Source organism: Ranitomeya variabilis, chromosome 2 (genome assembly GCF_051348905.1).
Source record: "Ranitomeya variabilis isolate aRanVar5 chromosome 2, aRanVar5.hap1, whole genome shotgun sequence".
NCBI lineage: Eukaryota > Metazoa > Chordata > Amphibia > Anura > Dendrobatidae > Ranitomeya > Ranitomeya variabilis.
In genome coordinates, this window is record NC_135233.1 from 239,255,991 (window position 1) to 239,272,605 (window position 16,615).

The window sequence follows — 16,615 nt, forward strand, 5'->3', positions numbered from 1 at the left end:
AAAAACAATGTACACTCAAGACACAACAAAACACAAAAAGTGAAGGCTTAAACCAACTAATAACCGAAAACACAACCACAAAAAAGTGCATATATACACATCAGTACAGTACAAAAGGAGAATACTCCTCCAAGTTCAACAAGGTTTATATGGCGATGCATCTACGCCATACACAAATCAAGTAGTCCTTATTAAAACCACTGATATAAAAAGGAACAGTCTCACCTCAGTCCTTTGTCAATCATATCGAGGGAGAGTAATCCTTAAAAGCTTGGTGTCAAATGCATGGGGGAGGCAATTAATATGGAATCCATACATTACCCCACGTAGATCACCATGAGATCATGTTACCCCAGGATTTACGCTTCCCAACGCGTTTCGTTTTAAAGACTCATCAGGGGAAGATATAGAACAAAATCGGGTGTTACACCATCATCGTGTATGGACACCCATCATCCGGTCAGGGGAAGAAAGAGAAATCTCGCACCTGCTGTAATGCTGTCAGTTAAATAGACCGCCACCGGCTCCTCGTGTTAGAGCGGCGCACGCTCATTTCCTGTGCACCTTGTCCCAAGGCGTGTCATATCAACAGCGTCTCCAGCGTGGAACACATAAACCGGAACGCTCCGCCTCTGACGTCAGACATGAGCGTCCTAATGCTGGAACGCACATATGAGCCGCACGCGTCGCAGCCTGCCGGCGCGCTAAGTGACGAAGGTATATGAAAAAAGAGAAAGAGAATAAAATAACTCTTAAATCTTAAAACTAGACGGTTTGGTCTTAGAACCCCAAGCACTACTTTGTAGCATTGACGTGGAGGCCCTTTATTCATCCATAAATCATGAAGATGGCCTCAAGGCAGTCGAGTTTTTCATCAGGAGTAGGGGTCAACAGTAGATGAGACATAATAAATTCGGTTTTGGACCTATTGGAGTTCTGTTTGACAAAAAACATCTTCTTGTTCGACGGCACGGTCCACCACCAGCTCAGGGTGACAGCAATGGGCAATTCCTGCACGCCCACTTACGCTAATTTGCTCCTGGGCTGGTGGGAGGAGACCGTGGTGTTTGGTGAACCTCTGCCGGTAGAACGGACTAAAATATATTTTTGGTCAAGATATATTGACGACGTGCTACTGGTGTGGAATGGGGATGCTACAGATTTCACAAAGTTTGTGTTGAATCTAAACGATAATTCTTTGGGATTACGTTTTACTTGTGAATATCACAAGAACGAGCTACCCTTTTTAGATCTTTGTATACAGAAAATGGCGGATGGTCATATTAACACCAAGACTTACAGAAAGCCAACTTCCACCAATGCCCTCCTTCGTTGGGATAGTCATCATCCTGTGGCCCTAAAAAAAGGAATCCCTAAGGGGCAATACCTGAGGGCAAGACGGAACTGTTCATCTTTACAAGACTATCATGATCAAGCTGATGATTTGCGATCACGTTTTTTAGATAGAGGCTACCCGGATGGCATCTTGAGGAAAGCCTTTAAGGAGGTGGAAATGGTGAACAGAGAGGGTCTCTTGATACCAACCCCCAAAAAAGAGAACATACCAATCTTCAGGTATATAACAACTTACAACAATGGTGCACAGCAGATTCGGGCCAATTTACAAAAACATTGGTCCATTCTGCATATGGACGAGGACATTGGTGAGATGGTCGGAGATTGTCCCAGCATCACCTTCCAAAAAGGGAAATCCATAGGTGACAGACTGGTACACAGCCACTACATTGCACCAAAAAAGGAAATGTGGTTGTCTAACCAACTCAAAGGGTGCTTTAAATGCAGTGGTAGTGTTGCATGTCCGGTCATAACAACAGGTTCTACCTTTGTGAGCCAAAGAACGGGAAAGGAATACGGCTATATCACTTCATAAATTGTAGAACAAAAGGAGTGATATACAGAGTTGTCTGCGCATGTGGTCTTGAGTATATAGGGAAAACCATAAGGGAACTTAGAAGGCGAGTAGGAGAACATCTGAGAGATATTACCCTGAAAAGGGATACCCCACTAGCGAGGCACATAAATATCAAATATGACGGGAAAACTGCTGGTCTGTCGTTTATGGGAATCGACAGAGTCGCCCCACCAAGGAGAGGTGGCAACTGGAATCAGATGCTGCTACAATGCGAGGCAAAATGGATCCACCGCTTAAAAACTCAAACACCGGGTGGCCTCAATGAAATTCTCACCTTTAGCTGTTTTCTCTGATTACTAAATTTGTGCACTTGTTACTCCCTTCCTTCCCCCCCCTATGTGTATCATTTAGGTTTAGTAAGGGTAAGAGTAGGGCCAGCCGCCGTGGAATGGGGGGCGCCACTTCTCGTTTACTATCCCTAGGGTGCCAACCTCCATAGCTAGGTAGGACATGGAATATAGGGCTAACATTAGGAAATTATTTACTTAGGGGTTACACAGGCAGGCACACTTTTCCATCTATCTTCTTTCCTTGCACTTGATTATTAAGTATACTCATAATTCTCACTCATTGTACTACAATCTCTTGACCATCTCCCCACAGTTAATTTCTAATTTTTAATTTTCAATTTGCCCATTGTTTGGAGTTTGAATTTGCCATAATCATAAAACTGTCAAGTCAATTTTCAATTTCAGCATATATATGATGATAAATGTATTTTTTACGTATTTTTTCCGTTTTTTTCTCCTATTTTCGGGCGGCCAGCACATGCCCTGCTATCATAATCCTCCCTCCTGTTTGGAGGTACCGTAGTTAGGATTACAATACATTTGCCGCAACTCTTGTCAGGCCGGTGGCACGAGTCCTGACAATCTATTTCTCCTCCTGATGGATAGGTTTTGAAACAGGATTATTTAATGTGGACTAGCAGGATACGAAAAACAAGACATGGAGATTTAAGAGTTATTTTATTCTCTTTCTCTTTTTTCATATACCTTCGTCTCTTAGCGCGCCGGCAGGCTGCGACGCGTGCGGCTCACATGTGCGTTCCAGCATTAGGACGCTCATGTCTGACGTCAGAGGCGGAGCGTTCCAGTTATGCGTTCCACGCTGGATACGCTGTTGATATGACACGCCTTGGGACAAGGTGCACAGGAAATGAGCGTGCGCCGCTCTAACACGAGGAGCCGGTGGCGGTCTATTTAACTGACAGCATTACAGCAGGTGCGAGATTTCTCTTTTTTCCCCTGACCGGATGATGGGTGTCCATACACGATGATGGTGTAACACCCGATTTTGTTCTATATCTTCCCCTGATGAGTCTTTAAAATGAAACGCGTTGGGAAGCGTAAATCCTGGGGTAACATGATCTCATGGTGATCTACGTGGGGTAATGTATGGATTCAATATTGCCTCCCCCATGCATTTGACACCAAGCTTTTAAGGATTACTCTCCCTCTTTATGATTGACAAAGGACTGAGGTGAGACTGTTCCTTTTTAGATCAGTGGTTTTAATAAGGACTACTTGATTTGTGTATGGCATAGATGCATCGCCATATAAACCTTGTTGAACTTGGAGGAGTATTCTCCTTTTGTACTGTACTTATGTGTATATATGCACTTTTTTGTGGTTGTGTTTTCGGTTATTAGTTGGTTTAAGCCTTCACTTTTTGTGTTTTGTTGTGTCTTGAGTGTACATTGTTTTCGGTATTTTGTATCCGTACTTTTTAAAGAATTTTCCATTAAAGGTTAAATTTTAACTTATTAGCCCCATACTGCTTTACATACATATTTTTGGACTGGTGGTCATAGCCGTATTTGTATTTAAAAACTGAAAAATTAACTTTTTGATGATACTCTAATTTTGTGAGAAGCATTTGGATATCTATTCTATCAGGTCACGTTGTGATTTTACTGTACGGGTGCTGACGAAATGTCGGGTTTTCAAGGACAGGGGTGTGTAACAATCGGACGGCACTTGCATGGTCCAAGTGCCATGTGATTATTTTAATGACACCCACTGATTTGCACTGGTGAGTCTTGTCCGATTTAAGCTGAGAAAAAAATTGCAGATGAGCAGGGACTCATAGATTAACATTGGTCACAGTGCAATCTGATTTTTTTTTATCGGCTGGCACTGTTCCGTTTTCCTCGCAGATGAGTATGGGCCCTAAATATTATATCAGTTTGGACAGTCACACATGTGCAGATACTAAATATACATTCATTTTTTTCATTTTCTTAAAAAATTAACTTTTGTTCTTGACAAGGATAGCGACACAGAGATATATATATATATATCTTCACAATTGATTTGTACTTTTGTTAGTGATTACAGTGATTGTGAAATGCTCCGTTATGAAGCCCAGCCACAGGCCTCATAGGTGTACAAACATGGCAGATATCGGAGCCTACATTGGTCCCTCCGGATCCCATGGCATTGGCCCCCGCGCTGTATGATGTGGGCTCAGCTCTATACACCACATGTGAATGGCAGATGTCACAGATTGCAGGCCGTCCCCGCCCCACTCCTGGCACAGTGGCACCGCTGGTCTCTTGCCTGGGTGTGCAGGGTGGTGATGTCAGCCACCCCATTCACTAAACCGGAGGGACTACAGAGTCTTCAGTGGAACTTCAATCAATTAACCAGGAAAGACGGTGCTCAGATTAGAGCATGACGGTTTTTTTATGCATTTTTTTCCTGTGCATAAATAAATGCAACATTTTTCTGTAACAGCAAAATGAATGAGATTTCTAAAATATCATTCACAGGATGAGGTTTTTTTTATTTTCTGTTCTTTCAGGGTTTTTGTTTCCCATTTAGACCAAAATAGCTTAGAAACCTGCACCTAAGAAGCTATGTGTGAGCACACCTTAAGAGCTTCTGTGTTACCTGTGTGGGGTCTCAGCATCCGGGACCACCCACCAAACAAGACTTCTGTCATGTGGCCACACCAGGCTGTGTGGATGGAGCACATCGGACGCTTCCGCGGCGCTTTCCTCACTTTTGACACATTTTTGTATTAAATCCACCACACTTGTGTTTTTTACACGGTAACGTCCGTATACAAGCTGCCCGGACGCCCTGCACACCTGCGATCGTCGTCCCATGATGAGCCCTCGGTCGGTATGAGTTGGGTCCGCACTCTGGCAGGCAGCAGGCGCCCCCTCCTCTCCAGGCAGACAGGGAGCTAAGCAGCAGGGGGCGTGGCGGCGGTGGGCGGGGCCGGTGACGTCACGCAGGCAGTGTGGCTGCGGGCAGAGGCTGAGGAGCTGCAGTCAGCGCTCGGCCATGGGGAAGGTGCAGCTGTTTGAGATCAGCCTGAGGGACAGCCGGGTGATCTACACTCCGGGGGAGTCACTGTGCGGGACTGTCACCATCAGGACCACTGCGGCCCTCGCCTATAAAAGTGAGTAGCCATGGGCGCCAGCCCTGTGCCCACTCCCAGGCTCCATCACCACGGCTCTCAGATGGCACCTACTATACACCATGCCAGTGCTGCTTCTAAGTGCCAAGTTGTGCCCACCAGTAAAGGTGCGTGACACTGAACCCCTTGGGTGACACGCAGTTATGTTCCCTATATATCAGGGCTCCTGGGAATAATTTTTTTTTTAAAACCCTCCTAGACTTAAACCAAGCCCCCTTGAGAGAGGGAGGAAGGGGTTAATGCCACCATGTAAAGGTGGGTACAGGAGTGCCACACAGCCGGCCGCTGTGCTACTTTCACCTGTTGTAGAAGTACAAATCCAAGTGTCTTAATTATCTGGGACTTGTAGTGCCACCCATCCCCCCCATATATTGTGCTGGTCCAGTTGTGGGTCTCCTGTGCTGCCCAGGCTGGGCCCTGCCCTGTCCTCCCCTCCTCCCCTGATAATCCAGATTAGCGCCAGGTCTCCACCTCCCGCATTCCTTGGAATAACTCCCCAGCAGCCCCCTCCCCCGGGGGTCACTCCAGAGCAGAAGCTGCTCCTTTCCGCCTGGTTCCCTAATCAAACAGGTGTGTAAAGGCCAGTGCAAAAGTATTAGTGCCCTCCCTCTACCTCTTCCCTGGAACTCTGCAGTAGTCACACTGGACATGCAGTGGTTAAATCAGGACCATTGGATGCCTTCTGCCCTCCCCGGGGGTGTCTACCTGTGCCCCCCAGTGTACCTAGGTGGTAGCATTGTGTATGGCTCTGTGCGGACCCCTCTCTTCTGCAGCGTCTATCTGTTCTCGTTCCTTATTGTATTTTGGGTGGAAGAACGGCCAGTCGGATTCCAGTGTTGCATTGGTTGCTTGTTTGCAGCACATAATGTGTCATTGGTGAAGCTGGGTGACCACTGTTATGAGGCCGGTTTAGCATTTATAGGTCATGACCTGTATTTCCTAGACCTGATTGGTAAATCTGCCTCGATTGCAGCAGTTTGGGGAGAAGGACTTGTGTCTGTGTGACGGGCAGATCTGCCATTTAGTAGCCAAGGTAAACGGGGTGGAAGCTGTAATGGTGGCCACTGGAAAGCGGCATATGACTCTGCAGGAGTACAGGACATCTTACAAAAAACGTATTCACTTTGTGGGAAAAAGCGTGTATTTCAGCGCCGTCACTTCTGCATCGATGTTACGACCCTGCCAAGTCGCGTGCATAATACCTGCCCTCCGTGAGTCGTTTCGGGAGGTTTCAGCAAATCCACAGAATTCCTGTAACAAAACCCGCACAAATTTGCTACAAATTTTCTGCTGCTGAGAATCCGCAGCGTAGGGATCTGTGCACACATTGCGGATTTGGCTGCTGATCTGCAGCAGTTTTCCATGCGTTGTACAGTACCATGTAAACCTATGGAAAACCAAATAAGCAGTGCACATGCTGTGGAAAATTCTGCGTGGAAACGCTGCGGTTTATTTTCCGCAGCATGTCAATTCGGATTCCGCAGCGTTTTACACCAGTTCCATAATTGGAATCCACAGGTGTGAAAATGCAGGCGAAATCCACACAAAATCTGCAGAAAACCCACAGGTAAAACGCAGATCATTTTACCTGCAGATTCTGCAGAATCCGTGCGGAAACATCCGCAATGGAATCTGCAACATATGCACATACCCTAATAGTTTCTCCCTGACTCGCTGCGGATGTGGGTAGTCTTTAGCTGCAGGGTTCTCTTCGTGTAGCGCAATATTGCCCCTTGCAAATGCCAGTGCAACAAGTGTGCAAAATGACCAAGAATCCAATCACTGCTAATCCAGCTGGTTGTTAGTTTTCACTACTACTCTCTGTTATCAGTCAGTCCAGAAAACTCCCTGTCCTAGTGATCACTCCTTTTATCTCCAGTATCAGTAACGTTACAGAGCAGTGTGAATGATTATCTCCATTTATTATGGCATGGGACTTCATGTTCCCAGTGATCCGGCTTGTTTTCTACTGCCTGGTGCTGACTGTTTGCACTTCCGGTTGGGAATGCGGAGCACAATGCCATTACCCTGGAGATGGTTTCGGTCTCCTCCTCCTAAACCTGCTGTGGTCGGATTGAGGAATTTTAAAGGTGGGGGTGATGGGTGAGGCTTGGCTATAGCAGCAGCTGCTGCCAGGGCTGGGCTGACCACATATCAAATGTGCTACTAGTGTGGTGTGGAAGAAAGGGTCACTATCGTGTGCCATCTGATGCCACATTGTGGTGGTGCGGCCAAGACTGTGTGCCTTCTTACGGCTTCCTTTATTGCAGTAAACACTACGTCTTCCACAATATAAGCCATGCTCTGTGAGGGTAGGTCCACAGGTCAGCCCCAAACCTGCTACATATTCACTGCAGATTTCACCCAAGCAATGTGGAAAGCGGTGAAATCCACAACAGAAATTGACGTGCTACGGATATGAAAGAATCTGCACCACAGGTTGCTATTCATATGGGAAAAGTCTAGAGTTGCAGGGGTTGTGATTTCATCAAATAATAATCTTTATATAGCGCCAACATATTCCGCAGCGCTTTACAATTCAACAGTCATAAGTAACAAAGTTAATAATAATACAATAATTAATGCCCATATTAAGTTCGATTAAAGATCTTGACGACCCTGCTCGTAAGGTTTATTCACCTTCTTTCATCCCTGTGGATCCAGCGCTGGCTGGGCCACTCCAGTAGTCGGCGGCGGCTCTGGAAGCGATGACTGCGCCATCTGGATGTCGCAGGTGAAGCCTTTCATTGGTTGCAGTGGTTAGTTGAGTGAAACAGTATACCATTAGTGACGCGTCCGATGACTCGCTCTTCCAGTCACCAACCTTTGCATAGGCTGAAAACTGGACAAATGAGCATTCGGAATAATGCTCTCCTGAACGCTGGTTCCTGGCTGCATTCGGCCAGTTGAATCGTTCTTGCGAACCCTAAAATGAACATTCACAGGAGTGCCATATCAAACCATACTCTGATACTTACTGCTGTTGGCATGGCTGCTGCCTTAAGGTACCTTCACACGAAACGACGCTGCAGCGATATAGACAACGATCCGACCAAAACGCGATCGCTGGAGCGTCGCTGTTTAGGTCGCTGTAGAGATGTCAAACACACCAACTTACGAACGATGCAGGAGCGATACCATGACGAAACAGCGACTCACATATCGTTCTCGCTGGTTGTTGCTCCATGTCAAACAGCAGTGGTTGTTGTAACGATGTGATAGATAGCGAACCTAGCCAGATAGGTGTGTTTCCCCGCTTGATCGTTGCTGGCGTCGTTGCTTTTAATGTCAAACATGACGATACAAGCCGACCTAACAACCAAATAAAGTTCTGGACCTCTAGCCCCGACCAACGATATCACAGCGGGATCCAGATCGCTGCTGCGTGTCAAACACAACGATATCGTTATTTAGGACGCTGCAACGTCACGGATCGCTATCGTTATCGTTACAAAGTCGTTTCGTGTGAAGGTACCTTAAGAGTTAACAGGAATGCAGTGCAATGTTGCCTGCAGCTCTGGATGTAACTAGTGCAGAACTTAAGATATAAGGAAAGATAAATGTAGGGATATACAAAGGGTACGGAAGTATTCGGATCCCTTTAAAGGGCCACTGTCACCCCCTCCAGCCATTATAAACTAAAAGAGCCACCTTGTGCAGCAGTAATGCTGCAGTCTAACAAGGTGGCTCTTTTAGTTTTTGATTCCGTTATTCCCTCAATAAAGCGTTATAAAATTTGCCCTAACTACCTGTCTGTAGACCTGGAGGCGGTCCAAAGCCTCCTCTGTGAATCTCCCAACGGCCGTCACTCTTCTCTTCTGGGGATGTGGTCGCCGCCCCCTTCGCGCTGTTTCTTCTTAAATCTGGCGCCTGCGCTGTGCGTGCCTGCCTGTGACAGGCGCAGTCTTCATTGTCCGTCATAGGTCAGATGCAGGGTGCCTGACTGCGCCTGTGCCGGCAGTGCGGCCACCCTGGTGCTGAATCCCCGCCCCACACTGTTATTCATTATGCACAGTGCGGGGCTGGGGTTCCTGGGCATGCGCACTGCGCTGTTCAGATGCTCCCCCAGCTCAGACGCTCCCCCGCCTTCCAGCGTTGTTATTTGCGGCTGCTTCATTCCAAACGCTGGCAAGGAAACCTGTATATTACGGCAACGCTGGAAGGCGGGGGACCGGGGGAGCGTCTGAACAGCGCATAAGTATTCAGACCCTTTGCTCAGACACTCATATTTATGTCACATGCTGTCCATTCCCTAGTGATCCTCCTTGAGATGGTTCTACTCCTTCATTGGAGGCCAGCTGTGTTTAATTAAACTGATAGGACTTGATTTGGAAAGGCGCACACCTGTCTATATAAGACCTCACAGCTCACAGTGCATGTCAGACCAAATGAGAATCATGAGGTCAAAGGAACTGGTCAAGGAGCTCAGAAACAGAATTGTGGCACAGATATGGCCAAGGTTACAACAGAATTTCTGCAGCACTCATGGTTCCTAAGAGCACAGTGGCCTCCATAATCCTCAAATGGAAGACGTTTGGGGCCACCAGAAGTCTCCCTAGACCTCAAACTGAGCAATCATGGGAGAAGAGCCTTGGTGAGAGGTAAAGAAGAAGAACCCCAAGATCACTGTGGCTAAGCTCCAGAGATGCAGTAGAGAGATGGGAGAAAGTTCCACAAAGTCAACTATCACTGCAACCCTCCACCAAGTCGGGCCTTTATGGCAGAGTGGCCCGATGGAAGCCTCTCCTCAGTGCAAGACATATGAAAGCCTGCATAGAGTTTGCTAAAACAGAAGAAGGACTCCCAGACTATGAGAAATAAAAGATTCTCTTTTCTGATGAGACGAAGATAGACCTTTTTGGTGATAATTCTAAGCAGTATGTGTGGAGAAAACCGGGAACTGCTCATCACCTGCCCAATACAATACCAACAGTGAAACATGGTGGCAGAATCAAGCTAGGGGGTGTTTTTCAGCTGCATGGACAGGACGACTGGATGTCATTGAAGGAAACATGAATGCAGCCAAGTACAGAGAGATCCTGGATGAAAACCTCTTCCAGAGTGCTCTGTACCTCAGACTTGGCTGAAGGTTCACCTTCCAACAAGACAATGACCCTAAGCACCAGGGGCGTAACGACCGCGGTCGCAGCGGTCGCCATTGCGACCGGGCCCCGCAGGTCAGGGGCCCCGGGCCGGCAGGTCTGAGCAGGGCCAGGCTGGCCATCGGGCACTTCTGGCAAATGCCAGAAGAGCCGATGCCAGTAGTGGGCCGCTGCACTGTTCCTCCCCCGGAACCCCCCCCAGTGCCGCCGCCGCCGCCGCATTTAACTATACCGGCGTCTATGACACCGGTATAGTTCAATGCAATGATGGGAGGAGAGAGCGTCACCTGACGCTTCCTCTCCCATCATTCCCCGCTCTGCCTCTGACAGTACACTGCGGGTGCGCGATGACGTCATATCATCGCGCACCTGCATTGTCCTGGGCAGACTGCAGCCGCCAGGAGCAGCGCGGGCAAAAGGAAAGGTGAGGAGAGTTTTTTTTTTTTTTTTCTTTTTAACCGGACTGTGGAGCCATTATCGGGGGGGGGGGGGGGATGAGATGTGGGCTGTGCTCTATATATCCCTGTGCGGGCTCTGCTGTATATACCCCTGTGGGGGCTGTGCTGTATATATCCCTGTGCGGGCTCTGCTGTATATATCCCTGTGCGGGCTCTGCTGTATATACCACTGTGCGGGCTCTGCTGTATATACCACTGTGCGGGCTCTGCTGGATATACCACTGTGCGGGCTGTGCTGGATATACCACTGTGCGGGCTGTGCTGGATATACCACTGTGCGGGCTGTGCTGGCACCCAACACCATGTTGCAGTGCAGGAGATTCCTGCAACAGTCCGAGGCGTATCTAGGGGAAGCGGGGCAGGGGAAGGTGGGGGGGTTGTGGGGGCGGGGGAAGGTGGGGGGGGGGTAGGGGGGGGGGTAGGGGGGGGGCCCCATTTGGAAGTTCGCACCGGGGCCCATAACTTTGTAGTTACGCCACTGCTAAGCACACAGCTAAAATAACAAAGGAGTGGCTTCAGAACAACTCTGTGACCATTCTTGACTGGCCCAGCCAAAGCCCTGACCTAAACCCAACTGAGCATCTCTGGCGAGACCTGAAAATGGCTGTCCACCAACGTTCACCATCCAACCTGACGGAACTGGAGAGGATCTGCAAGGAAGAATGGCAGAGGATCCCCAAATCCAGGTGTGAAAAACTTGTTGCATCATTCCCAAGAAGACTCATGGCTGTACTAGCTCAAAAGGTGCTTCTCCTCAATACTGAGCAAAGGGGCTGAATACTTATGACTAGTGTTGAGCATTCCGATACTGCAAGTATCGGAATTCCGATACCGAGATCCGATATTTTTGTGATATCGGGTATCGGTATCGAAACAACATTAATGTAAAAATGTGTAAAAGAGAGAATTAAAATAAAAAATATTGCTATACTCACCTCTCCGACGCAGCCTGCACCTTACCGAGGGAAGCGGCAGCGTTCTTTGTTTAAAATTCGCGCTTTTCTTTCCTTTACGTGAGTCCCGGCTTGTGATTGGTTGCGTGCCGCCCATGTGACCGGCACGCAACCAATCACAGCAAGCCGTGACGTAATTTCAGGTCCTTCAGGATTTTAAAATTACGTTCCGGCGTTGTGATTGGTTGCGTCGCAGTCACATGGGAGACGCAACCAATCACAGCAAGCCGTGACGTAATTTCAGGTCCTTAAGGATTTTAAAATTACGTCCCGGCTTTGTGATTGGTTGCGTCGCAGTCACATGGGAGACGCAACCAATCACAAGCCGTGACGTCACGGGAGGCTGGACACGCGCGCATTTTAAAATGGGCGCGTGTCCAGCCTCCCGTGACGTCCCGGCTTGTGATTGGTTGCGCCGCGATCAACCAATCACAAGCCGGGACGTCACGGGAGGCTGGACACGCGCCCATTTTAAAAAGCGCGCGTGTCCAGCCTCCCGTGACGTCCCGGCTTGTGATTGGTCCGCGTCCCGGCAACATGGCCGCCATTAACCAATCACAGCAAGCCGTGACGTAATTTCGTCACGGCTTGCTGTGATTGGTCCGCGTCCCGGCAACATGGCTGCCCTGACCAATCACAAGCCGGGACTTCACGTAACCAAGTAAAAGCGCGAATTTTAAACAAACAACGCTGCCGGTTCCCTCGCTGAGGTCCAGGCTGCGTCGGAGGGTGAGTATAGCGATATTTTTTATTTTAATTCTTTCTTTTACACATTTATATGGATCCCAGGGCCTGAAGGAGAGTTTCCTCTCCTTCAGACCCTGGGAACCATCAGGAATACCGTCCGATACTTGAGTCCCATTGACTTGTATTGGTATCGGGTATCGGTATCGGATTGGATCCGATACTTTGCCGGTATCGGCCGATACTTTCCGATACCGATACTTTCAAGTATCGGACGGTATCGCTCAACACTACTTATGACCATGTGATATTTCAGTTTTTCTTTTTAAGGCTACTTTCACACTAGCGTCGTGCACTGCATGTCGCTATGCGTCGTTTTGTAGAGAAAACGCATCCTGCAAAAGTGCTTGCAGGATGCGTTTTTTTCTCCATAGACTTGCATTAGCGACGCATTGCCACACGTCGCAACCATTGTGCGACGGTTGCGTCTTGTTGCGTCGGTCCGTCGCCACCAAAAAACGTTGCATATAACGTTTTTTGGTGCGTCGAGACCGTCTTTTCCGACCGCGCATGCGTGGCCGGAACTCCGCCTCCCCGCACATCACAATGGGGCAGCGGATGCGTTGAAAAACAGCATCCGCTGCCCCCGTTGTGCGGCGCTTTCACTGCTTGCGTCGGTACGTCGCAACGACGCAATTCGTCGTGCGTCGCTAGTGTGAAAGTAGCCTAATACATTTGCAAAAATTACTACATTTCTGTTTTGTTTGTTTTTTTTTTTTTTTTTTGTCAAGATGGGGGGCAGAGTGTACATTATTGAGAAAAAAATGAACTTTTTTGAATTTACCAAATGGCTGCAATGAAACAAAGAGTGAAAAATGTAAAGGGGTCTGAATACTTTCCGTACCTACTGTATTGGTGCATCTACATGACACAAAGTTTCTTCCAACAAATGCCTTTCACTACATCCTTTCCAGTGTAAGTTTGTGTGATCACACATGCACATGACCATCGTCAAGGTTGAAATTAATTAAGCGTCTTCTTCTTAGGCTGCTGTCACACTGGCAGTATTTGGTCAGTATTTTACATCAGTATTTGCAAGCCAAAACCATGAGTGGGTGATAAATGCAGAAGTGGTGCATATGTTTCTATTCTACTTTTCCTCTAGTTGTTCCACTCCTGGTTTTGGCTTACAAATACTGATGAAAAATACTGACCAAATACTGCTAGTGTGACGGCAGCCTTAGGACCAGAAGATTTCCCAATTTTCCTGTCTGTTAGAGCTAAAACGTGCCGAATCTCTACGTTAGTTATTTTTATTTGTTTTTTTTTTTTGTTTACGGCAGAAGCTGATTTCACGGCTATTTATATAGCAGCCGAGGAGAATATACTTCCATCGCTTTTGTATTTGGTGCCTTAGGATTGGTATTCCTATAACTAATTTATAACGCCCGTGTGGGCAGTGGACCATTGGTGGCATCTTTATACAGGATGTTCTGCGCAGGCTATACAAGCTTGGGTGTATCTTTAACCCCTTAGTGACAGAGCCAATTTGGTACTTAATGACCGAGCCAATTTTTACAATTCTGACCAGTGTCACTTTATGAGGTTATAACTCTGGAACGCTTTATCGGATCCCGCTGATTCTGAGATTGTTTTTTCGTGACATGTTGTACTTCAAGTTAGTGGTAACATTTCTTCGATATTACTTGCGATTATTTATGAAAAAAATGGAAATATGGCGAAAATTTTTAAAATTTTGCAATTTTCAAACTTTGTATTTTTATGCCCTTAAATCAGAGAGATATGTCACAAAAAATAGTTAATAAATAACATTTCTCACATGTCTACTTTACATCAGCACAATTTTGGAAACATTTTTTTTTTTTTGTTAGGGAGTTATAAGGGTTAAAAGTTGACCAGCAATTTCTCATTTTTACAACACCATGTTTTTTTTAGGGACCACATCACCTTTGAAGTGATTTTGAGGGGTCTATATGATAGAAAATAACCAAGTGTGACACCATTCTAAAAACTGCACCCCTCAAGCTGCTCAAAACCACATTCAAGAAGTTTATTAACCCTTTACGTACTTCACAGGAACTAAAACAATGTGGAAGAAAAAAATTAACATTTTACTTTTTTTTGCAAACATTTTACTTCAGAACCATTTTTTTTAATTTTCACAAGTGTAAAAACAGAAATTTAGGGGGGCGTGGCTATGTAGCGGAGCTGTGAGGACGCGTCTGGCTGGAGCTCCGATAATCCTGACCTGAATCCTCTGCTAATATTTGCCTGCGGGGGTTTTCCGATCCACCGCTGTGTTCCCCTGGGTGCCTGGAGGTGCCCGGCTTCAGAGAGGCTGCGCGGGCGGCTTCGGTTGGGTGAACTCCGGGAGAGCCTGGAAGGAGGACGGCGCTGCTAGAGGCGGCGGCCATTTTCACTACCACGCGCGCTGACGGCGGAAGGCGCGAAGCTGATCCTGCTGCACGGGAGAGAGCTGGCTGATCTCCGGTGCAGCTCTTCAAGGTACGGGGGGGGGAGTCTCACGGTGTGTGCCCTAAGAAACGGGCCCCGGGCTCCCTCTCATCAGTGCCGCACAACGCTTTATAGCGCTGACTGTTCCTGGCGCATACTATACTGGAACTTCTCCCCCACTCCATTACCTGCACGGTGGATGTGGATCTGCCATATTCTAACTACGGTATATACTACAGCTACCTGGGTGTAACCCTGAGAATTAATACAGATACTACGTTCTTATCGTTCGCTGCTGGTTCTACTCCCTGGATCCCTCTCCCTCCTGAGAGAACATTGGGTTGGATTATAATCTACCATTAACCCTGTGGTGCACGGCTGATAGGACCCCATAGGTTGTTTGTGTATTGTACCACAGTATTGCATTGCTCGGGCAGAACCTGTACCCTATTAAAATACTAAGTGATCCTCATTATGTCATCCGCACATCGCACCAAAAATCTAAGTGCTGCTGAAAAACTCAAAAAATTTACACGTTCTGATCCTCCTGATAATCTACGCTCTAAAAAGAATAATACTTCTCCTATGGGGAAATCCGAGACCCAGGTACAAAATCGTGCCTCCGAGGATGAGGGGGATGGAGATCAGGAGGACTTGACTCTGAGACAGGCATCTGAACAATTGATGCAAGCTATATCACTGACTAGAACCTCTCTAACTGGGAAGATAGAGGAGGTGCACTCTGAGGTGGGGCGCCTTCGCCAAGATATGCAATCTATGAAGGGCCGTATTACAGAGGTTGAAACACGGGTGTCTCGCCTGGAGGACAACTCCGCACCTATGGAAGCTAAATTGACAAAAGTGGCAGGCTCCATAAATGCTTGGAAACAGAAGGCGGATGATCTGGAAAACAGACTACGCCGAAATAACATCCGTATTATAGGCCTACCGGAACGCTCAGAAGGCCAACAACCTGAAAAATTCTTGGAGGGCTGGCTCAGAGATATTCTGGGAGATGAATTCTCCCCTACATTTGCTGTGGAAAGGGCCCACAGGGTCCCAACAAAAGCTCCTCCTCCTGGCGCTCCACCAAGACCCTTCTTGGCCCGCCTCCTTAACTCCAGAGACAGAGATATGGCTCTTCGTATGGCGAGGCAAAAAAGTCCTATTAAATTTAACAACGCTACTATCTCGATATTCCCAGACTTTTCTATGGAGTTACAAAAACAACGGTCTCAGTTCATGGAGATAAAGAAACGACTAAGAGAGAAAAATGTTGTGTATTCAATGCTTTATCCTGCTAGACTCAGGGTCGTGTATAAAGGTTCTTCTTCCTTTTTTACCACCCCGGCGGACGCTGAAGAGTGGCTACGGTCATGTATGGGAGTGGACAGGGGAGGAGAGAAATCCTAAGTTGGCTGCTGTTTATATTTACATGGATCTACAAAAAAAGGAGCCCTCATGTCGGACAGATTTTCTAGTTTCTTTTCATCAGGAATCTGGAACTCTCTCACCGGTTTTTCCTTGTTGATGAGTGGAGCTCCTTTGCCAGCGCCCTAGGAAACAACTTTACCGAACTCT

At 47.3% G+C, this 16,615-nt stretch overlaps 2 protein-coding genes across 6 annotated transcripts in view; one reads left to right on the forward strand and one right to left on the reverse strand.

The window, feature by feature from the left end:
- The window catches only part of LOC143805229 (uncharacterized), a 286,521-nt gene that overhangs the window by 242,466 nt on the left and 27,440 nt on the right, over positions 1–16,615 (reverse strand). The gene's annotated exons all lie outside the window — the stretch shown is intronic.
- Positions 5,099–16,615, forward strand: part of ARRDC1 (arrestin domain containing 1) — a 50,026-nt gene continuing 38,509 nt past the window's right edge. Inside the window, exon 1 of one of the 2 annotated variants that reach the window (XM_077284259.1) lies at positions 5,099–5,344. In XM_077284259.1, the coding sequence (XP_077140374.1) occupies positions 5,227–5,344 (118 nt within the window). In that variant the 5' untranslated portion in view covers positions 5,099–5,226. Of the gene's footprint in view, positions 5,470–16,615 lie in introns of both variants that reach the window. The other variant, XM_077284260.1, reaches the window with a different exon arrangement.